At 45.2% G+C, this 21,559-nt stretch overlaps 1 protein-coding gene across 1 annotated transcript in view; it reads right to left on the bottom strand.

The window, feature by feature from the left end:
• Positions 1 to 3,252: 3,252 nt before the first annotated feature.
• MTUS2 (microtubule associated scaffold protein 2) overlaps positions 3,253 to 21,559 on the bottom strand; it is a 489,087-nt gene continuing 470,780 nt past the window's right edge. The window contains exons 11-15 of the mRNA XM_025208710.1: positions 18,213 to 18,286; positions 14,260 to 14,358; positions 12,641 to 12,760; positions 9,419 to 9,516; positions 3,253 to 3,808 (exon numbers count right to left, since the gene is read on the bottom strand). Of these exons, the coding sequence (XP_025064495.1) occupies positions 3,592 to 3,808; positions 9,419 to 9,516; positions 12,641 to 12,760; positions 14,260 to 14,358; positions 18,213 to 18,286 (608 nt within the window). The 3' untranslated portion in view covers positions 3,253 to 3,591. The remainder of the gene's footprint in view (positions 3,809 to 9,418; positions 9,517 to 12,640; positions 12,761 to 14,259; positions 14,359 to 18,212; positions 18,287 to 21,559) is intronic.

The following is a 21,559-nucleotide window of genomic DNA, read 5'->3' as shown; positions in this document are numbered from 1 at the left end:
CCAGTGCAAAAGTCAGCCTTCTTGCACAACGCCTTAGTTTTGGGATCAGAGGTGCCATAATTCATCCACTGAGCACACGTGGGCTTCAGATCTGCTGCACATCCATTATGGCTGCTACCGAAGCCTAAATACTGGAATAGGCTTACTGTATTCACTTACTTGCAGGTCATGGGATTTCGCCTTTTGCTATGTACAGGGAGGGACACACGGCAAATGTCTATACAACACAGGAACTGTTACCCCTTACCCCCTTCTACAGCTCCTCCATGGCTTCATGCTGGTCCCAGGGCTTGGAGTGAAACACACACCAATGCAAACAAGATCCCACTCAAACAGCTGTTAGCTCTCTTTCTGTGGCTTGGTTTAGCTTAGAGGACTTTAAAGAGCTAGGGAAGCATCTTTTCAAAATCCAGTACAACTGCATTTCAGTGACCCAAGCATGCAAAAGCCACGCTTGAAATGGCCGTCCTAGCTTCCTCACTGATGGCTTCACTCCAGCCTGCTTTCACTTTTGTAAGTGAAAGGGAAGGCAAGAAAGAATAGCAAAGTGGCTGTTATACCTGCTAGTGTGACAGAGGAAGGGCAAATTGGGGCAGCAGCCTTGGGTGTGGGTAGGGGGTGGGAGCAGGGGCAAAAAAAATAGAACCTGCTACAGGTAACAAGTGGGTATCTTGCTGGTGGCAGCCAGCTGTCCTGTGCCACTGCTGCCTAGGTGTGGAGCTGCTCTGTCATGCCTCTGGCTACATCAGGAAGCCAGTTTCTCTGCCTGCCGGGCAGAGCTCTCTACTATGCAGAAAAAACTCTTTCTTATGGGCTTGTACTGGCAAGCATGCTGCTGCGTGCCTTGGAAAGGCTCACTGCTGTACTGCTTTTCAAGAGCCCCCTTGTCATAGCTTTGTCAGCCAACAGGTGGCCTGGAGTTGGTGGCCATCACAAGCTGCGTGGAGCAAAGTGGCAGCTTCAAGGATCAAGCAAAATTGGAAGGTAAAACAGCGAGGAGGAAAAATGGCTTGGGAGGGACATCAAATGATAACATGATTGGGTGGCAACCCCGGCTCCTCCCCACTAAGGACCCCCCCCATGGCTAATTCTCCACTGGAAGCATCCACTGCCTCTGCACTAAGTGGACAGAAGAATGAGGACAGTGCCATAAACAGAGAACTGGTGACAAAAAAGCAGCTGGCTCAGCCAGCCCCGATCAGGCCAGGATAACATTGTAGTGAGCCTGGCATAGGATCCTTTCCTTTAATACCATGGTAACAACTCTTATTGTCACATCACACGAGACTGCAACGGAACAAGAAGACAGGTATTGCAGAGTACCTGTGCGTGTAGTGAGTGCTGTGTGATGGAGTCCGATGGCACCACGGGCCCTATTTTTAACAACTATCCTACTTTCAGGTTGCACTTGCTGCACAGCTAAAGCCTAGTAACACATTTCAGCAGTGTCAGTCACTGGAGCACAAGCAAGTGGCATGATCTAGTCTAAAGAGCTGCTCAGCTTACTCAGTATCACAGTATCATGCAAAGCTGCTAGAAAAATAAACTTCTCTACAAAAAGTTAACACCTAACTAACTTTCATATCCTGGAATGGGGTAAAGTCCTTGCAAAGACTGAAAGCTGGCTGTAACAAAACTGCTGCTTAAGCATCCTGAGTATTTCATAGGAAAGCTGAACCACATGGTGTGTTCAAACACTCAGTATGGATTAAATGCTGCCCTGCTGAGGCCATCAGCCAGACACCACGTTACACACATGGTGAGAACAACTTTTTTTCATATCACTCCATGACCCTGAACTGATTTCCTGCCTGGGTTTAACATGCGTATCTCCTGGACTGCACATTAGACCCTAGGAGCGGGCAGGAAAATGTGCAGGCTCTCTAACACTGATGGAAAAGAAAAGCATTGCATCAGTTGCAAACCAGACATTTCTTTTATGTGTGGGGAATCATGCTGTCATGTTCCACCATGTTCCTCATGTTCTGATCTGAACAAATCTGATGCAACGGTTGGAACCTATTGTAGATAACAGCAAAGAAAACAGGGTCCCTTGCTTGTGTTGCATTAGTCCATGATTTAGGACTGCAATGTTGCCAAGGCCTGTTAAATTCTCCTACTGAAGTCTCTTCTAGGTTCTGTATCCCTGGGAAACTGGCCTGCTTCAGAATAGTCTGACAGCCTATATCTAGTCTAACTGGGGCCTGCATTATAAACTGCCATGGCTGAATACAGGCCTAGTTTCCATATGCAGTGACGGGCGTCTTAGCAATAGGGAAACATGAGAATTTGCTTTAGGTTAGGTGGACGTCTTCAGAATTCCTCCAAAGTGCCGCATGCATGTGGATAACATGTCGTAGGGTGAAATATATGGGAATCTATGGCAAGGGGCAACATGCTCGCCTCTTGTGACCCTGCACAGCCCCAAGGATTTTTCACTAGCATTCTGCTGGATATTGAAGAGGACAAGGACAAGCTATACCCACCCTGTGCAAGGGCCCTTGTAGTCAGAGGCAAGCTGGATCTATGTATTGGGAGCCTCCCACTAAGATAATTAACCCTCTGGGCCAAACATCAAGGTCCCAGGAAATATTTTTTCTCCTTTCTGGGACATGTAGTAAAACAATATGGTACCAGACCCAACATCTTCATGGATTTGTTAGAGATCCTGATTGCTTTCGAAAAGTTTCGTTAAAGAAAAAAGCATAACTAGGATCTAAAAGACTAAAATGAAGTCATCCTAACAAATAACTTATATGGAATTTGCTAAAACCCTGAGGGTTTCTCATCTCTAGCATATAGCCACTCACAACGTTAATGCTAATAATTAAAATTCAGTGAATGGAATGAGCGATCTTATCTGGCATTGAGTACGAAGGTGATTGTTTCAAAGGCAGTACTGTTTCAGAATGTCAAAGTCGCTGGTGTTCATGTCATAGAGTGTAACACTTGGTGGTCGTTTGGAAGGCGCTTCTACTTCTGTGTAACTTTCTTCACTTTTGGGTAGAAATATTCCTGGGAGGCTGGACAGAAAAGCATTTCATTTAGATATAAGTCTTAGGCACGAGTTAGAAAACTGCTGACTATAATGAAAATATATCAGCACTTAGTAGTATCCAATAATATAAAAAAATGCAATTCAGAACATCTTTGACTACATATATATGTGTGTGTCTATATAAACATGAACACATAGAAAGGTACAATACATGTATATAAACACACGCATATATTTAGCTATTCAAAAGGTGAACTTTGTAACTAACCTGAAATGCTGCAGCAAAAAGTTCATTCTGATGAATCATTAGTACGTTTTTTTTCCTTTTTTTTTTGGCTCTAACCATGGTACAGTGCTATACATCAAACTACACTGGTTATACTATCCTAACACATCAGTGAGCCAGTACCAGGAGGTTCTATTCTGGAACTGTAATAGTACACTGTCTAGTATACGGTTATGCAGCTACAGAGCTTGCTTGCAGTAACAAACCCTGGGTATCTATGGTTGTTAAAATGCTCTTAGATGATAACATTCAGCAGATTGCAAAAGGATGTCAAAGCCAGGTGATATGGAGCAGCAGCACAGCATTGTCATCTTGGCACAGTGCTGACTTTTGCTGGTGTAGGAGGCCCCGATGAACAGCGATAAATAGGAGTTGGCGATGTAGGAGAGAGTTTAACAGGGCTCATGGCATCTCCTGCTTGGAGCTTCCAAAGCAGCTCTTCATTAGTCCTACTTAGCCGCTTCTTTTCCTCAGTTTCTTTCTCAACATGTTCTTGCAGATTAGCGTTTTCCTCAGATAACTGCCTGGAGAGGGGAATAATGTATCGCTTAACATTTCATACAACCAACCACTCCTGGACTGTCTTTAAAGCAAGTTGTCCACAACCATCTCTTTTCAGTCACCACTTTGCATAAGGTACATACTGGCAAGGCAGTGATGCTGCTTTCATATGTGAAAGCCAAGTACATCACGTAGCATGGCTGGGGGGGTGCGTATCCTGGGACACTGTTGATATCAACTAATATTATTCAGATCACAATGGCTGACTCAACTCAGTGCAACCTGAAGGAAAACCCCAAGCACTTTATCTTATTACTGCAAAGGTCTACTCCATAGGTATGGCTTCAGAGCAGATAGAGTTTGTTATTAAAAAGAATATATAATTCCAAATACACTAAAACTGTGTGTGTTTTTATATACGCAACAGACCAATAAGCACTAAACAATTTTGAGGATCTTTTTGTTTTTATGCATATTTTCAAATTAATCTGAAATAAAAAATCTTAATCACAAAACAGCAGCAAGAGACAATAGTTGGTCATGGGATATGGAGACTTTCTTCTTTTTTGCACCCAAGATATGATTTTGACCCAGGTTGTGATTGCCGTGCAGCTGCTGCTACCTAGTTTCACTGTGTCAATAGACAAGGCACTGACCTCTTTCATGCGGATTGTGTGTTCAAGTCCCATCTGAGATCAGATGGCATTTTATGCCTGTTTCTGCAATTGATGGAAAGGACCCTGTGAAGTAGGTGGTGTAGTCAAGTCACTGCAAAGCAGAACATGCCTATGATTATAACCATCTCTCCCTGGCATCCTCAATGGCGGTCTCAGCATGTGCAACCAGGATGAGAAGTCCACAGAGACAAGGATTAAGGCACATTGGTGGCACACTATGGGGAAGCTTTCCCTGGCACTTAGCACGCTGCAGCTTTCCTGTGGACACATGGGCTATCTATGGATAGAGTTAGTCAGAAACATTAACCAAAATTTGCCTAATGATGCTGGCTTCCTCAGCCTAAAATGTCTTGCTTAGAGCACTGTCAGAGCCAGTGCAGGTTTCCTTGGAATCCTGGTGTAGCTGTCCTCGAGCCATTGACCCTGGTGGCTGCAGGTCCCTGCCCCCAGGGCATGCCACAGGCACGTCGGGATCACAGACACTGGAAGCCCCCAGTCAGAAAAACTGACCTCCTTGTTACTTTTCTGCAGGCTGCAGACCTGACGGCCAATCTCACTGCACAGCTGCAGGACCTGGGAGCTTCAAGTTTACAGAGAAATTTGGTTAAAAATTTTATTTCAGTCTGTGACCAAACAGAGATGCTGAAAAAAATGAATAGCTGGTGAAGCAGGAACTCCAGGTTTTGGCCAGTTTGTTTTTAAGGACGATGGGTGAAGTTCATATTTCTGCCCTTGGCTCAGTGGAGTTACACCAGGGCAGAGCCGATTTTGATGTTGGCAACTTCAGTTTCATATAAAAATGAAAGCTTGTTACCCAGGGCTCTCTTGTAAGGCGGCAGTGTATATTCTGAGGGAAAGTGGATGCTATTACTAAGGAATTCCTTCCTCCGACCTATTCTATACTGCTGTCCAGCCCTACGATACCTGAGTTCCCTCAAAATAATGCCAACAGCAGAGGACTGGAGCCAATCAAAGACTTGGGTGCCTGATTGAGAGCTGCAGGGAATCACTGTTCAGTTGGGATTCCCCAATCTTGAATCCCCACCCTGCCCTCCCGATGGTCAGGTACCTAATGTCTTTTCAAAGCAGGGAGGGGAGTGGCGGGGCTGCTCTTCTAAACTCTGGCCAGAAAAGGAGGTGGTGCTGGCCTGGTGGCTAGGCTACCAGCCTTCTGGTTAGACCACACACCCATAAATTGGGAAAACCTCCACTCTGGCCAGAAAAGGAGGTGATGCTGGCATGCAGCCTGGTGCAGCACAAAGTTCAAGGAGCTGATCTTCATTCAGTTTCCTCTTATGTCTGACCTACTGCTTGTAAAATCAGACGTACCCGGGCAGAAGTAGAAGAATCAGGCCCACAGAAGACACTAGCCTCTTCAATATTTAATAAGGTTTACAAGATGCACAGGATGAGATGCCATGTTACTGTGTACTCGCTAGTCTGTCAGGGAATAGACTTTTTGCTATGACATTAATAAATACTGCAATTTGCTGGGGGCGGCAGGCTCTGAGGCATACGCACAAGCTACAGCTAATTTAGCAAGACATTTGAGCAGGAGAGAGGCTTCCTAGTCAAGAACCCATGAATAGATTTTTGCAATACAGGCATGCCTTCATGAGGCAACCTGCTGTGGCATGTAGAGAAGGAAAGGAGCCATGAAGTGCTATGTGGCTTGTTTTGATCTCATGCATTCTGGGACCAGGATATCTTTATTTACGTTGCATCATCTCATATGATATTACTAGATACAAGGAGAAACAACCTCATGGTGTATTGGAGAATGAAGGTTGATTTTTTCTCCTAGAGAGAACACAGCCTTCACATTGGCCTATGGGCTACTGCACACTCCAGCAACCCTTCCACATGCTTGGCCATGTTATGTCATCTCTGCTTTGACATATGATGGGATACAAGCAAACACAAAGTGATTGCATATGAAAGATCCACATACTGTCCACACAGGCACATGCTCCAATAAGCTTTTTTCTGGCAGGACTGGCCATGGGTGCTTTGTAAAATAGATCTGTTGTTGTTATGGTACGATTTAGAGATCCTGATGGAGATGGGAATTCCTTTATGTTATTAAAGTATAGTTCCTACCCGGAAGATCCTACAATCTAAATAGATGTGACAAAGCGCAGGGGTAAGGAAGAATTATATCGTATCTATTTATTTCAAAGGTGAGATTCTGAGGCCCAGGGAGATTACATCACTTACCCCAGCCAGGCTAGGAACTGGTTACGGATCTGCATCTGACTCCAGTGACCTAACTACAAAGCTTTTCTTCTACTTTGGGGGCCTACTAATCTGCTCTGGTACATTTTACCCACAGGGTCATGAATTGTTGCAAGGCTTCAGGAGGTTTGTTGTTGGTATCTGAGTGAAAGGAACATGAATTTGTGTGGTCCCTTCCAGGCCACTGAATCCAGTTCCCTGCAGTCACAGGCAGCCAGGGAACAGACATTTAGACAATAAGAACATCCCTCTGCTCCAGCCCTTCCCTCACACTGCAGCCATAAAACAAGCCTAACACCCTATGACAAACTTAGGGTTGTTAGTAAAATAAAAACAGACCTTCAGAAAACTGCAGTGTGCTGCAGGAAGACAGCCAGAAAGATGCAAGCACTGATGTAGGTGTGATGAGGCAGAATGCCCTAATATCTCCTCCCTGTCACCCCTGACCCATCCAGTCACCTATTTTAACACTCGCCAGTGTACCTCGATTCCCATCTTCTGTCATAGCCTTTCCCAGGCAAATATGGAACAAGAGGCTGAAAAAAATACCTGCCAGTGAAAAAATGGATATTCCAGCAGCTGAGTCTTTACCACCAAGGAGTGACAAACCATTGCAAAGGTGGTGATGTCTCAACTGCCTACACACTGGAGTTGGATGCTCCAAGGAAGTAATGAAGAAGTGGGGCTATACCTTTAGTTCAACCACCTGTGACTGTGGCACAGAGCTTCCGAGTATGCAACACCTGCTGCAAGGCCCACAGCTCAAAGGCATACGTATAATAAAAGATCTTGCAAAGTACAATAATAAGATTCCCAGGCACCCTGTCTGACTGGCCCAGGAACCTACACCTTTAAAGTTGTTCAGCATGGGCTAGGCCAAGAGCCTCCACCCAGAGGTATGCACTAGTTGCTTCATGTCCCAGTGTCAAGATGATCAGCAGCAGGGATTGCTTCCAATCCCTATGGTGGTGAAGGAACAGGGGTTGCTGTTCAGTATACGTTGCTGTTCAGCACTCAGGTACTGCTCAGTTTATGTTCTTTAATCCCTCATTATAGGAGCCTTCCACTATCTGTGGCTAATTCACCCTGCAGAGCTGAGGGTTTGCTATTCTTCCCTTGCGTATCTGATGGCTTTTCTCAGTACAAGGTGGCCTAGTGCAAGGCTAAGACACATGATGCTGTGGTTTGTGTGTCTCAGAAAACAAATGTCAGGTTGTCTTGATTGGGTCCCCTTGCTGAATGAAGCAAACAGCTTCCTACATTATTTTAAAGGATTTGGTCTTTCTGTGAAGAACAGTCCCTGCAGCTAGGACACTAGCTAGAAGAAAATTATATGGAGTCTTCTCCTGTGTACTGTACAGCCTGACATGCTGGCTGAGGGCAAGATGGTATTTCACGTTTCACTCAAATGGTGCACTCTGGCAAGATTTTTTTTTTTACCTACCCCCAAAGCATCAGGCATTAACCTCTTCAAGGCAAATTATTGGAGACAAGGCTCCCCTACTGAGATATTTATATAGGAGAAAAAAAAGCACAGCACCCATGTCCCAGCAGGGAATCCAGTGACTGTATGCGCCTATTTCAGAGCTGAATGCCAATATGGTGTATGTACCTTTTTAAGGGTGCCAGAACTGTTTAAAATAAAAGCCACAACTACGTGGGAAAGGTCGTACAAGAAGAGGCTGGACAGGCATTTGCCAGGAATGGTTGCTTCCATGCAGGGGACTGGATTAGGTGACCCTTGAGGACCCTTCTAGTTCTAGCCCTATGATTCTGTAAACATCAGGGGATTTCTAAAGATAAAACCAACAGGAAAGTTCAGCCATCATATTTTTAGCCTAATGGCTTCCTTCCTTCCAATGCTGTATCTAACTGATATTGCACATTAACCTGGTATTATTGAAGACCACTAGGAAGAGCAACCAGAGCACCAGCCCCAGTTGCTGGTTGCAGGAGGGAGGGCAGTGCAAAAATAGCAGGTGCTGTGCTGCTGGCCTGCCTACTGTCACTGCTACCTTCAACCTGGCTGCTGCTGTTGCTGCCCTGTATGCTGCTGACACCCAGGAGGCAAATCAGATTTATTAATACTTGCTTTGCAAATCTGGCAGTCATTAGATAGCTGGTGCACTGTGATCACTGCCCATCATGCTGTATCATTTCTCCTCTTTGCCCATTTTTCATCCACTGCTTCCTGTCTTACATTTAGAGTGTAATGTCACTGAGGCAGGGACCACCTTATGTTCTGTGTCTGTAGAGTGGACAGGGTTGCTGGGCCATGACTAGGGCTCCTAGACATGACAGGGTTATAAAAAAATATCCAACCCTCCCCTCACCACTTTCCCAAATGATTAAACCAATCTCAGCTACAGAGATGCTACCACAAATACTAAGGACTTATTGTTCAAATAAGTACCAGAGCCCATCAACTTCCAACAAATAGTATGGCAATATAGTGCTGGTTTCAGAGTCAATCAGCATTTTTGGTCTCAGTACTGTGGTCAAGAGCATGACCATTATTTAACAGGGTTATGCAATCAGCCCTCTTTTAAGCTGAAACAGACAGTCACTAACAGAAGAAAAACTGTTAATAAAACGAGCAGAGGGAAATCAACATTGCAAGGGAGATAATATGCTTAGTTTGACTTCCTTTGAATCTCTGGCTTGTTGTAATGTTTACTGTTTCCTGTGAAACTCAGGGCATTTGCAAATATCTGTACAAACCTTGTTACAACAGTATTCTGATCAATCCTGACTCTGAAGTCTTCATTCTGTTGTTGTAGCACCTGAATTTTCTCCTCCAGTATTAGGTTTATCTCAGCCTGCAATGACAAAATTGGCTTGTTATGTTCACCTGGTAGTAGCACTTGGTACAGGGCGATATGGGTTTTGATTCAAGGGAAGAGGCACTATTTTCCTAAGAGAACCAGTGGACAGTTCTCATTAGAGGTGCACAAATCACTGGCAGCAGTTTTGGTTTTAGGGTGTAGATGCTATAGGCCTAGCTTAGCAGTGTTACTCCAGAGAAATTCATGCAGTCACACTAGCACAGTATTGAAGCGAGGCTGTGGTGCCATAGGCCCCATGTTCTGACTTAGCAGAGTGGTGATGCTCATCCTTCTCCTAACTGCCCCCCTCCTGACTCCCCCACCACGTCTCTCTTGCAGAACCTCTCTCTCCTGTAGCTGGGATCACCCTCGAAAAGAGTGGAGTTGTTGAGCTCTTCCGGATACCTCACATACTGCATGACCCTGGTAACACAGGGTTGAACCAGGGGCATGCTGGTGGGTATGTCAAAGCCTTACAGAAGATCCAGTTCAGCAGAACTCAAATGTTGAGTAATGGGGAACTACAGAGTTAAGTTATATTGCTTATGCAATGTTGCTCTTGTTTCTTCCCAGTGCTGGCAATAGCTACTGCTAATTTCTTACAGGAGCCCAAGCTGTGCTTCCTGCATGGGGTGTAATGGGGGCTGGTGATCCTTACCATGGGGACTGTTGGCATTTAGCACAGTGTGTAGATTTAATGATGCATAAGTGGAAGCATTTTGAGATGGCATCATGTGGGAAGAAGTTTCAAAAGGGGTGAAGGCAGTATCCAATGTAGTGGGCAAGGCTAGATCAAGGCCCCTGCTACATGTTACATATATTACACAATTAACTGGTCAGTCACACAATAAGTTTAGATTGGCCACACATGCAAAGTAAGACAGGCCACAAGTGCAAAGTAATTATCACACAATTAACTGGCTAATCGCACAATAAATTTAGACCAGCCATACATGCAAAGTAATAATCACACAATAAAAATGACTAGGCAGTTAAAAAAGAGCCAACCAGATATAAAATTAGTGCTTGAAATTGTATAGCTTTATAGCTGGCTTCTATCCAGCTTTAATTTGAACATGTAGCAGGGCCCCATGGCTGCTGTAGTGTCTGCATGCCTGCTGAAGGTTTCCAAAGCAGAGTATGTGTGCATGCGGGGAGTGACTAGCCTACTCAGAGGGAGGAGCACAGGCTGTGGGGCATGTACCTGACCTCTGTGCGCTCTGCCTTTCTGAATTTGGATTTAAATACTCAAACTCTTCATTTCTTGGTTTTCAGAAATGTTAATTTTACTGATATCTTGGAAGAGAACAAGATACTGTGAGCAGCCTTAACTCTACCCTAATCAGGTCTGTAGTAACTGAGTTTCCTAGGGTTTTTTAAGCATAAATTGAAATGTTACTTGGAGGGTCAGTGATGATTCACACAGCTGCCTTGATCATGTTGGTTTGCAGCTGAGATATTACTGTGGGTCAGCAAAGCTAATGGGTGCTGTGTAATTCTGGCATGCAACCCAAGCTGCAAAGGATCCCAGGCCTTGAGCCCCCACTACACTAACCATGCAGACAAGCTCTTCAAATGCCCAGGGCCCACCCTGCTCTGGACCAGACACCTTCCCTATTCCAGCCAGCTCCTCCCCAGATGGACATGAGGTGCACATTGACTTTATATTTCCTGGTTTATTTTTAAATTCATACATCCTGGCTCACAAAAGGGGGAGTGGAGAAGGAAGATAGACTCACAGGTCTCAAGAGGAGCAGAGCCACTTCAGATCAGAGCACATGGCTGGGAGGGGAGAATGTAGGGCTGACAATCTTTGCTGCTTGTAATATTTCCCAACCAACCTGCCACCCACATCTGTCTACTGGCCCTGCTGGCCAGCATCAGTGCAAACCTGGCCTTTGGCTGAAAGCCCTTTCCCCTCTGCTGTATTCAGGTGACACTATCCGTAAATAAAATAAAACGGTTGAAGAGGAAGATGAAAGCAGTGTGACAATGCTTTTTTGAGATTTGAGCCTAGAGCCAGATTTGAACTGATGTTAGCTAGCAGGGCATAAGGCATGTTCAATGCTGGTACACATACCCACAAGCCAGCCAACTTGCGCAGGCTTTTGACTACTCAGTCCATACATACAACCCATTAGGCTCATACTCTATCTGGGTAAACATGGAGTAGCTGAGATGGTTTTAGACACCATTAGAACCACAGTTTATCCATCCAGTGCAGAATCTGTCAACACTAAGAGGAGTTGTTCTTTCAGGGGAGCATATTTCAGGATGCCAGGCTCAAATGACTTCATATTTTGTTCCCTATTTGGAATCCTACACTTTGATGAGGCACACCTCGTTTCAAGGCAATCTGACAAAGCCCCATAGATTTTAGCAAATGAAGGTCTGGACTGGATGATTTTTAGGAATTTGGGGGTCAGTGGTTGCCTGCAAACACAGGGGACTGAACTTAGAAGGCCCCTTCTAGTCCTATGTTCCACTTAGGAAAGTCAACAGAAGGGAATTCTCAACCTTCACTAGGTGACATTCTGCTACCACAGACAATGGAAGCGAAATTTTACAGATTAAGAACCACCTATGCCACAGAAATATTCTTGAATATAGCACATCAGTGCATGTTTCTGTAATTCTGGCTTAACTTCAGGAAGCAGCATGCTAGAAAGGGCACTGTGAAAATTTAAGTCTCACCTGTGATGCATTTTATGCTAGATCCATCTACACAGGCAGCTGTTCAGATGGAGTCTCAAATTTCCCCAAGAAGGAAATGCATCTTGTTGAGTGCTGTGATGAAGCAGCAACCCCCACTGCCCCATCATGAGACTTCCAGTTACCACAGGCAGAGCAGATTTCAAAGTGAAAGACTGAGGCATAAGAATGGGGAGTTGTGGGAAGGGACTGGGGGATATGGTAGGCTGCTGAGGAAGTGGGATAAAAAAAAGACCCTTCTTCCTTTTCTGAGAAAACCAGACACATTACAGTAAGTGGGGACACTGTTTAGCCCTCTGTGACCCCTCCATTATGTTTTTCTATTCACAGTCTCTTTTTCTCTTGCCTCCATTTTGATTTAGCTCTGATCTACCTATCTCCCCCAAGGGAGAAAAAGAAAACTGACCAGCCTTTCTAGCTCCATGATCCTCTTTTCTTGTTGATGTATTAGCTGGTTCTTCATTTCCAAAACTTGTTTCAGGCTATTCATGTCTTCCTCTAAGTGCTGATATGGAGCTAGTGCAACCTAGGAAGGAAAAGACAACAGTGAATTTAAGTCTGCCCTTCGTAATCATGCATTCAGTCACTGGCTAAAGTTTTGCTAAGGACCCAAGTGAATCTAAGCTGGAGGACTGCTTAACAAGTTTTGGTGAGCTATTGAGTGCCTCATGGGTAGCTCCTCCCCTAGTCACCATATTGGGACCAGAAGTCCTGCCCTCCAACTCCTGACCTTTGCCACCAGAAGTCCCTCCCCTTGCCCACTGGAAATACTGCTTTTGGGAGGGGGGGGACCAGGAAAAAAACAAATCATACTCTAAAAGTCAAACACCTACTATAACATATTCTAATTTTATTACAAAAAATATTTGTCATGGTTTGTGTTTGTGTGGTGTATATAAAGGGAATTGCATAATAATTAAAAAATAAAGGCTTACTCTTGTATATTGTGTGTGGGAGGTGTGGGGTGCAGTTGGAGGTGGGGGTATATGTATGGTGGGGTGTGGGGGGGGTGTGTATGGTGAGGTGTGGGGATATGTGTGTGTGTGTGGTGGGGTATGGGTGGTACGTGTATGGTGGGGCAGGGGGTGTATGTGCGTATGGTGGGGTACAGGGGTGTGTGGATGCTAGAGTGTGGAAGGGGTGTGTATATAGGGTTTGTAAGGGGGTATGGCTGTGTGTGGGGGCATAGGGTATGTTGTGGGGTATGTGTATATGTGGTGGGGTTGTGGGGGAAAGGTATGAGTGTGTGAGGTGGGGATGTTAAGTCTGTGAGGTGTGAGGGAGGGTGGGGGGTGTGGGGACCCCCCTTCACACTCCCCCACATGGCATGCAGCCCCCACTGCCCCAGCACAGGCACCGGTGCCTGGCAGCACGTGGCTCCGACCAATGCTGAGTGTGGGGGTGAGGACCGCAGCCTGCCGGGCCTGCCTCTATCATGTGGGCTCCACATGGCGTGCATGCAGCTCCTGCACTTGCGTGGCACTGGGGGAAGCCCTGTGCTGGAGCTGGCTGCCTTCCCCTCTCTGTGCTGCACAGATCCCAGGACTCCACGGGGAAGCAGGAGGTGGGCTCCCCTAATCTTCCAGCAGAGTCCTGGGACCTGCGCAGCATGGGACGGGGAAGGCAACCGGTTCCAGCATGGGGCTGGATAGGGGCAGGCTGCACTCCTCACCTGCAAGTGCAGTGCTGGCTGGAGCCATGTGCTGCCGGGCACCAACGCCTATGCAGGGCACAAGCACCCTGAGTACCTCTGCCTACTTCTGCTCCTTACAGCAGGGGCTGTATGCCATGTAGGGGAGTGCGTGGGGGGTTCCCACACCCTCCTCCACCCTCCCTCACATGCATACCTTGCCCACTGAGCTCCATGCTCCTGCCAGCCCCTGGGCGCAGGCTCCATGCTGCTCCCAGCCCCAGCCCCACGCTCCCTGCCCCACCAAGCTCAGACTTCCTTTGCTAATCACTAACCAATACAAATCAAGTGCCTGTCCTGGTGGTTTTCCGAGCTACATTACAGCTGTCAGCTACCTCTAATTGCTCTTCAGTATTTTTCTTTAAAGCCTCTTCAAATCGCTTTGCCTTGTCCCGTAGAGATTGGTTCTGGAATGTCAGGGTGTCCACCTGGTCCTGGAGTTAATGACAAGTGAAAACAAACCTATTAGTCTGCAATGATACTTTCATACAAACAAGGTCCAAATTACACTTTGACTCTTGGGCGGGGTCTGCGACAGTGGCAGCTGAAAGGAGCTGCTGTCGCTGCCGCCTGGGCTGCTTAGAAAGGCATGGGGCAGGCCAGGGGCTGACCGGCCCACGGGAGGGTTCTTGCCTCTTATGGGTGGGGAGGAGGCTCTCATCTATTATGGGGGGGGGGGCTCATCCCCCCACCAAATTAGAACCGTGCATACAAATCAACTTCCGCTGCCAAAGCACACGGGGAAATGACCACAAGGCCTAAGATGTTGCTGCCTGGGGATGTTTTCAGATTAATTCACTCAAATACTCAGTGAAGACTTTAATAACCTAAGCTAAGAGAATCAGCATTTTAGCTAGGGATCCCCTCACTAGCCACATCTTTAGCTTAAGATGGACACTGATTGCAGCTTCTTAAATTCTGTCCTGCTAAACCATCCCAGCTTTTATGGCTCGCTGAGACCAAATATGCCTGCTTTGAAAAGCATATCTTTACGTGAGACTTGTAAAAGCGGTTATTTGTTAAAGGCAGGGACAGTCCCTGGGGGTACAATGGTATGGCTGCACCCCACTGACTATGTAGTACAAATGCAGAGAGTTCACCATTGCTGAGAACTCTGGTCTCAATCACTGGTCTCTGCTGTCGGTCATACCACCTATGCCAGTGGACTCTTTGCCCCTCCTCCCTCTTTTTAAAATCACAGATATGCTCCTAGTAGGTTACTGTTTCTCAGTTTCATAATGGGGAGGAAATAGTATTCAGTCTCTGCCACTGTCCTAAGCTCTAGGGTAGCTAAAATGGTTAAGCAGCAAAAGTGTTTATGGTGTTGACTTCAAATTGTCATCGCTCTGCCTCAGACATAATTCTCCTGAGATGAATGAAGACAGTTCACAGCACTCTACAACTGCAATACTAAAGCTCTACGAAATGGGCTTTGTACAAAGTTTCTAAAGAGAGTAAGGGGGAAATGTTTTGGTTTGAAGTGGCTGCACAACTATTACCCATCACTGTTAGCAGGACCTGGGCTGACTGTACCATCTACTTCTACACAGGGATAGGGCAGAAGGTTAAAGCTTCCAGGTAAAAAAAGTTATTTGTTCCTTCTCCCCTTATCATATGACACCATTTAACTGAGCAGCTAAAACCGAAATTGTGTCCTGTTTGCCTCATCATTGGTAAGGGAGATTCTGCAGTCGGAACGTAGGTATCTGTTTTGATGATGATGCATGAAGTAGTATAGGGTACAGCTCACTCTTTCTTAATGTCATTGGTTCTGCAGTGCTGAAGCAGAATAGCAGGGTACAAAACAACTCATTTTCCAGGAATGGGGAAGTTGACTTCAGATGAACATGGCTAACTACCTCTTGGTGATGGAGCCTGAGAGACAATCAATGTATTCACCCTGGTGAATGTCTGACACTGAAACATGTGAGTACCATTCACCCTAATGCTGCAGTCAGTTTCTTCAGTTACTTTTTATAGAATAAGGGAATTTAAATGCTAAACTCACTGAATCTGACTTTCAGCACTGATGTAAGTGGGTAGTTTAATAATAGCTGTATCTCAACATGAGCACAAAGGTCCAGCTGGTATTCTGTGGGTTCTGTTGTAGGATAGCAAGGGAAACTTTTTTTCTAAGTAAGCAAAATACAAGAACACATACTTTGAGGAGCAAAGTGCCCTTTGTGATTGATTACAGTAGCTGTTTACGGCAAGAATATTAGTATCCTTTATACGACACCAGCAAAAGCTACAGTTGCTGTGGAGACCAATACCTTGGATTTCCTGTCTTTTATTTGTGTAAATTCTCAGCCATAACTGTCATAATTCAGTTATTGCACCAAATAATAGAACTGCTGACATGACTTTCAATTCTATCGTTGCACAAACAATGGTGCCGCAATCGCCGTGTGGAACGGCACATGCTGTTTATTTACTTCTTTTTTGAAAAGTGGAAGTAATTTCTGAACAGTAAAGCAAGCAGAGTTGGTGCCATTTAAAATGGTACCTTTACTTGTTTATACAAGACCTAGAAATTTATCAGACATTACAGAGGACCCCATTCAGTGGATTTCCACCTCAATCTAGAAAACAGGAAGAGCTGTATTTCATTTCAAATTCATAAGTTTAGCTGGTTTTATGAGGGCAAAATGTGTAAGGTAAATAGAGGCATGCAATAAAAGTGACAAAGTGGTGTTATAGACCCAAAAGGGGATGGTTCTTGAGGAAACTGTTTCTGAAATTGATAGATAAGAGCTTAAGAGCTCTTGTGAAAAGAGCCCTGCTGACTTGCTAAGGAGGGAAGGAAAGGCTAGAGAGTGCTTACTTCTACTGCAATGGAATTTGATAGGCCTGAAGAAGCTAAAACCTTTCTCCACCTGCATTTTACTGTTACTTGTCACAACCCAAAGTTGGGGTTTTTTGTTTTTGTGTGCTTCGGCACCGCTAAATTATGTCCCCACCAAATTGCAGCTCCTTTGCACGGTAGAGTTTTCTGCTACAATAGAGAACCTGCGTGCAAAAAGAGTATTTCCCGCCAGTTTGTAGCCTTCTTTGCATGGTGCATTTCTTTTGCATCATAGTGATGCACGGTGCAAAGGAGTTCCCGCCATTTGTATTTAGATTCGCACCACATTATTGGCCGATCTTAATATAGGCACACGTGGCGGCTAGCGATTGGCTTGCTAGCAGTATAAAGAGCTTGGGTGGCTTCCGCCCAAGTTGGAGAGAGAGAGAGAGAGAGAGAAAGCAATTGGAGTTTGGGAGAAAGAGCGTGAAGATCTCTAAACGCTGTTAATCCCTTCGAACCCAGCTTTTTCTTTTCTCCTTAAGAGGGCAACAGAGGGTCGATTTACCAAACCCATGGAGCCTTAACAACTCCGGGGGACCTATTTACCGAACCCGCAGAGCTTCAACCACTCCGGGGGCCAAACGGCCTCTAGCCTCTCCCCGTCACCGAGCGTGATCCTAGACGTATCCCTTTCCTTTGAAACTACCGAACCCGCGGAGCTTCAACCACTCCGGGGCCAATTACCGAGCCGAACCTGCGGAGCTTCAACAACTCCGGGGTCAATTATTGGAGTCCTCTAGCGAGGACTTAAGCAGAGCCGTGCCTGGAAAACTGTCCAGCCTACACCACGACCATCTTTGGTGTAAGTAAACAATCTTTTAATCAACCATTACGCGTCTGTGACTAATTCTAGCTCGCCACCGGTCCTCTCCGACCCCGCGTGCCCGGGCTGCTGGCCACAGCCTGCATGCACAAAGACAGGTTCGCATACCGCTCCTAGCCCGCACATGGCCGCATGGACGGGATCGGGAGGCGGCCCGCACATTACTAATGGTTTTTCCCTGCTTTTCCTTCATGTACATTTAGAGTTTTTCCACTTCAGCTGGAGGAAGAAAGAAGCTAAAAAGGCATTTTGTAGGCAACACAACTTAGAAAGAATGAGCACAGGAGTCAATTAAAGCAGAAGAGTTATTGAGAAATAATCATACAGTGATTATGCAAATCCCTCAACTCAGAGTGGGTAACAATGGCCATCCATCAGTCAGCATTCAGGGATCCATGTATTAGAGTTACTGAGAAATTACAGCATGGGGATGATGTAAACTAAGCACCCAGAACCAACCAGTGTGCTGGGAGTTACATTACTGATAAAACACTGTGCTGCTAAAGGTCAGTAGTACCCAGCACCCAGGCGCTTAGAGAATTCCATTTTACTGTTGTATGAGCAGGGGAAACAGTTTTGTGACATAATAAGGGTCTAGAAATAATGAAAGCATTAACCTGGAGTGACAGCCGCAGTTTTTCAAAATTCTCTTCTAGTTCTTTCTTTTCCAGTTCGTGGGCAGACATCAGTTCTACGGAAAATAAAATATCACATTGCCAAATGAGTCCAGCAAACTGTATAAATTAAGGGCAGAGTGGTTAGAGGACATTTATTTTCCATATCATGAACTTAACTCCATTAGGAAAGCAGCTCAAGTGGAAGGAACAGTGACTAGGAGCGGACCAACAACTCACTGTGGAGTTCTGAGCAAATTCCTAGCATTTCCAGAAGCATGCAGATTTTAGGTGCCTCAATTTAGAGTGTCAAACATGGACCTTATTTCAGAGGTGCTGAGAAACTATAGCTCCCCTGGCATTACACTCAGTATCTCTGAACAAGGACCTTGTCTTTAAAACTCAGGTCCCACCCAACAATTAAGGCTTTTCATATTAATCGGTACTTTTGTCAGTCTGGCCTTAGTCTCCAATTCCCCTACTGCAAAAATGTGCATCAGAATAACTGCTTGGAGTTTTGGACAGGAATATTAAGTGGATGAGCATGCTGCACTTACTTTAAACATACAAAGTACTATATTAATGTCCTATAATGATAATTTTTATTATTAGAATGTCAAGCCATAGGAAACTGTGATTAATAACCATAAGTTTAGTAATTAAAGTGCATTAAAGTTTAATAATGAAACAAGTGGTATCAAACAGGGATGAAATTTTAAACTCTTTGGGGCAGGGAACATGTGTTTTTTTCTATGTATACACTGAACCTTGCACAATGGAGTCTTGGTGCTTGACTAGAGTTCCTAAGTATTACAGTAATACAGACAATAAATAATACTAACAATAAATAAATGGAGCTCTTTGCAACTAGCCCAATTCAGTAACGTTTGGAGTGGGTTACAATTCCACTGCTGCAATGCTCTTTTCATCCACTAGAGGGCATTTCATACCTGTGCAAGGAGCAAGCGGCACAAATGTGCTGACAGCAAAGGCCTGGCTAGGAACATGCATGCTTTAGCGAAATCAAAATAAATGACTGCTCAAAATATCCTGAGGCAGGTACATTTTTTTTTTTTTCAAAAGGAATAATAATTTTAAAAAATATCAAACCATTTTCTGCCTTTAAGGTAAGGAAACATGCTTAAGAATTCAGCAACTACCGAGTAAATGTTTCAGAGTTATGTTTCTGAAAGGTACAGTACAGTTGTAAACAATCTCACTTAATTCAGGATTGTAATGGAAAAACCTTCTGTAGTGCCTATTTTCAAAAGGAACTCAGGTCCAGATTTTAAAAGCATATAGGGCTGCTCTGCTCACTGTTGCCAGACCTACTGACCTAGATGGCTGGGTCCCATGCTCAGAAGAGACTTAGGCACCGAGGAGATGCACTTTCATTGAGGTCTAGACTCCCTAGTGTCTCCAGGCTAGATTTGCAAAGAGATAAAGGCACCAAACTGCTACTTCGGGGGCATGACTACATGAGAGGTTTACTGTGGAGCTGCCTAATTAGTTCTGCAGTAAAGTCTCTGCATCTATACATGTGGCCCTATTAAGTTGCAATAAACTATTAAACACCACCATAGGTTAGTACTTGTAAGACTGCACTGGAGCACCCTCATGCCCCAGCCACCACCTCCACAGCATACTGAACTGGGTCGGAAAGGCCCCAGGCTGGCAGGCTGACCCCCCGCACCCCCTGCCAGCTGGGGTTGCTCCAATTCAGCTCAACGTGCTGCAGTCCCAGGGACATGTGTAAATGCACCACCCAGGAGCAATACATTCTGACATGATATACACTGGAGTTTATTGCTTCTCATTAATTGCCCATGTAGATGCACCCCAGGTGTTTATGTTCAGCATTTTAGCAGTGCCAAACACCTAACAACTTGCGCCTGGCATCTGCTTGTGGCTGTAGACAAATGTGTTTCCACCACTAGTGGACAGCAATATTTTTGCTACTAAACATGAGCACAATCATCCAGGTCTGCATAGTGTTGACCTCCTGGGGTGCTAAGGAACAAACTAAGCATTCCTCTGCCTATCTGGCAGATGTATTTCAAGAATAGCTACTGGATCAGGCCTCACAGAAAACACAGTGAGGAGGAGGTGATCTTTGTCCAGTAGCTAGTCTAGAGCATCTTCCTGGGATGGAGAGGATCCAGTTTCACGTCCTTTCTCTGCCTGATTTGGAGAAAGCACATGGACCCAGATAACCCAAAAGTACCAGGGCTAAATAATTTGACTTTTAGGCACTATAATAACACAAATAAATAATAATGATAAAATAACAAGACTGAGGTTCAGCACTATAGTGCATAACTTTTAATTGTCCTTCCTGCTCCTGGAATTGCTGACTCCAACTTAGAGGCTCAAGTACTCTGTACAAGGCACAGGGAAGAGCAGGGCTTCTAAAGATACATCTGCAAAGCACAATCCAGTACCATGTAGAGACCTCTGAGTTAGTGCTGAACCAGCTCTGCCTGGGGTACCAGAGCCAGGCTGCTGCTTCTGGTGCAAAGCTAGCTTGTTTAGAGCCAGCTCAGGTATACTACCACACAACACCAGGGTACTCTACATCATGTTCTAAACATGGGATTTGCAGAAGACACACACTGAGCAGGACAAGAGGAAAGAAGGAGATGCTATAATTTGAAACCTTTCCACTCAAAAGGGGCTTGGCACCCACTTCCCAACCCCTGGATGAATGCGCTAAGCACCTGGCTGGAGAAGCATACGCAGCCTCTTGCTTTCTGGTTCAGTAAATATACAATGCACTTGGTATCCTGCAAGGTCTGGCTCCACACTATACTGACATGCATATTTTAAAGCTCCAACCCTTGCTGCCATAAAAGCAACTGTCCTTTCATTATTCAGGGATCAAAACATTGTGCATGTGCTATATCTGTCAGTCTGTTATGTAGCACATCAATCTGTAGAAAAACCCTTGCTGTTGAACGGTAACATTTGGGTCACTGAAACAGTCTCACTGACCCTCTTATATATAATAAAAGAAAAGAAGGCAATTAGTTTTAGAAAATGAAAGGAGAGGAAACAGTGACTAAGCAGGACTATGGGTCTATCCAAAGCCACTCTGTGGTGACAATGCATGTACAAGTGTCATGCATCTGTATGGGGTCATTGGCTGATTAGACAGAAGCTGTTCAAGGTAGCTTGTTCCTACCTCAATAGCCCTTATTGGGGTAAAGTTAACTCTGCCCGGTGTATCACCAAATCTCTCTTTGTTGTTTCTTCCCCATCTGAGGGAGAAGTAGCTGAGAGCAGTTACGGGGAGGGAGCTGTAGTGCAGGCATGCTGTCTGGGTCTCCTGTGTTGCAAGACAGGTTTAGGGA

The sequence above is a fragment of the Alligator sinensis genome, unplaced genomic scaffold, assembly GCF_000455745.1.
Source record: "Alligator sinensis unplaced genomic scaffold, ASM45574v1 scaffold84_2, whole genome shotgun sequence".
In the NCBI taxonomy this organism is placed as follows: domain Eukaryota; kingdom Metazoa; phylum Chordata; order Crocodylia; family Alligatoridae; genus Alligator; species Alligator sinensis.
This window is presented reverse-complemented; position numbering and strand designations above follow the sequence as displayed.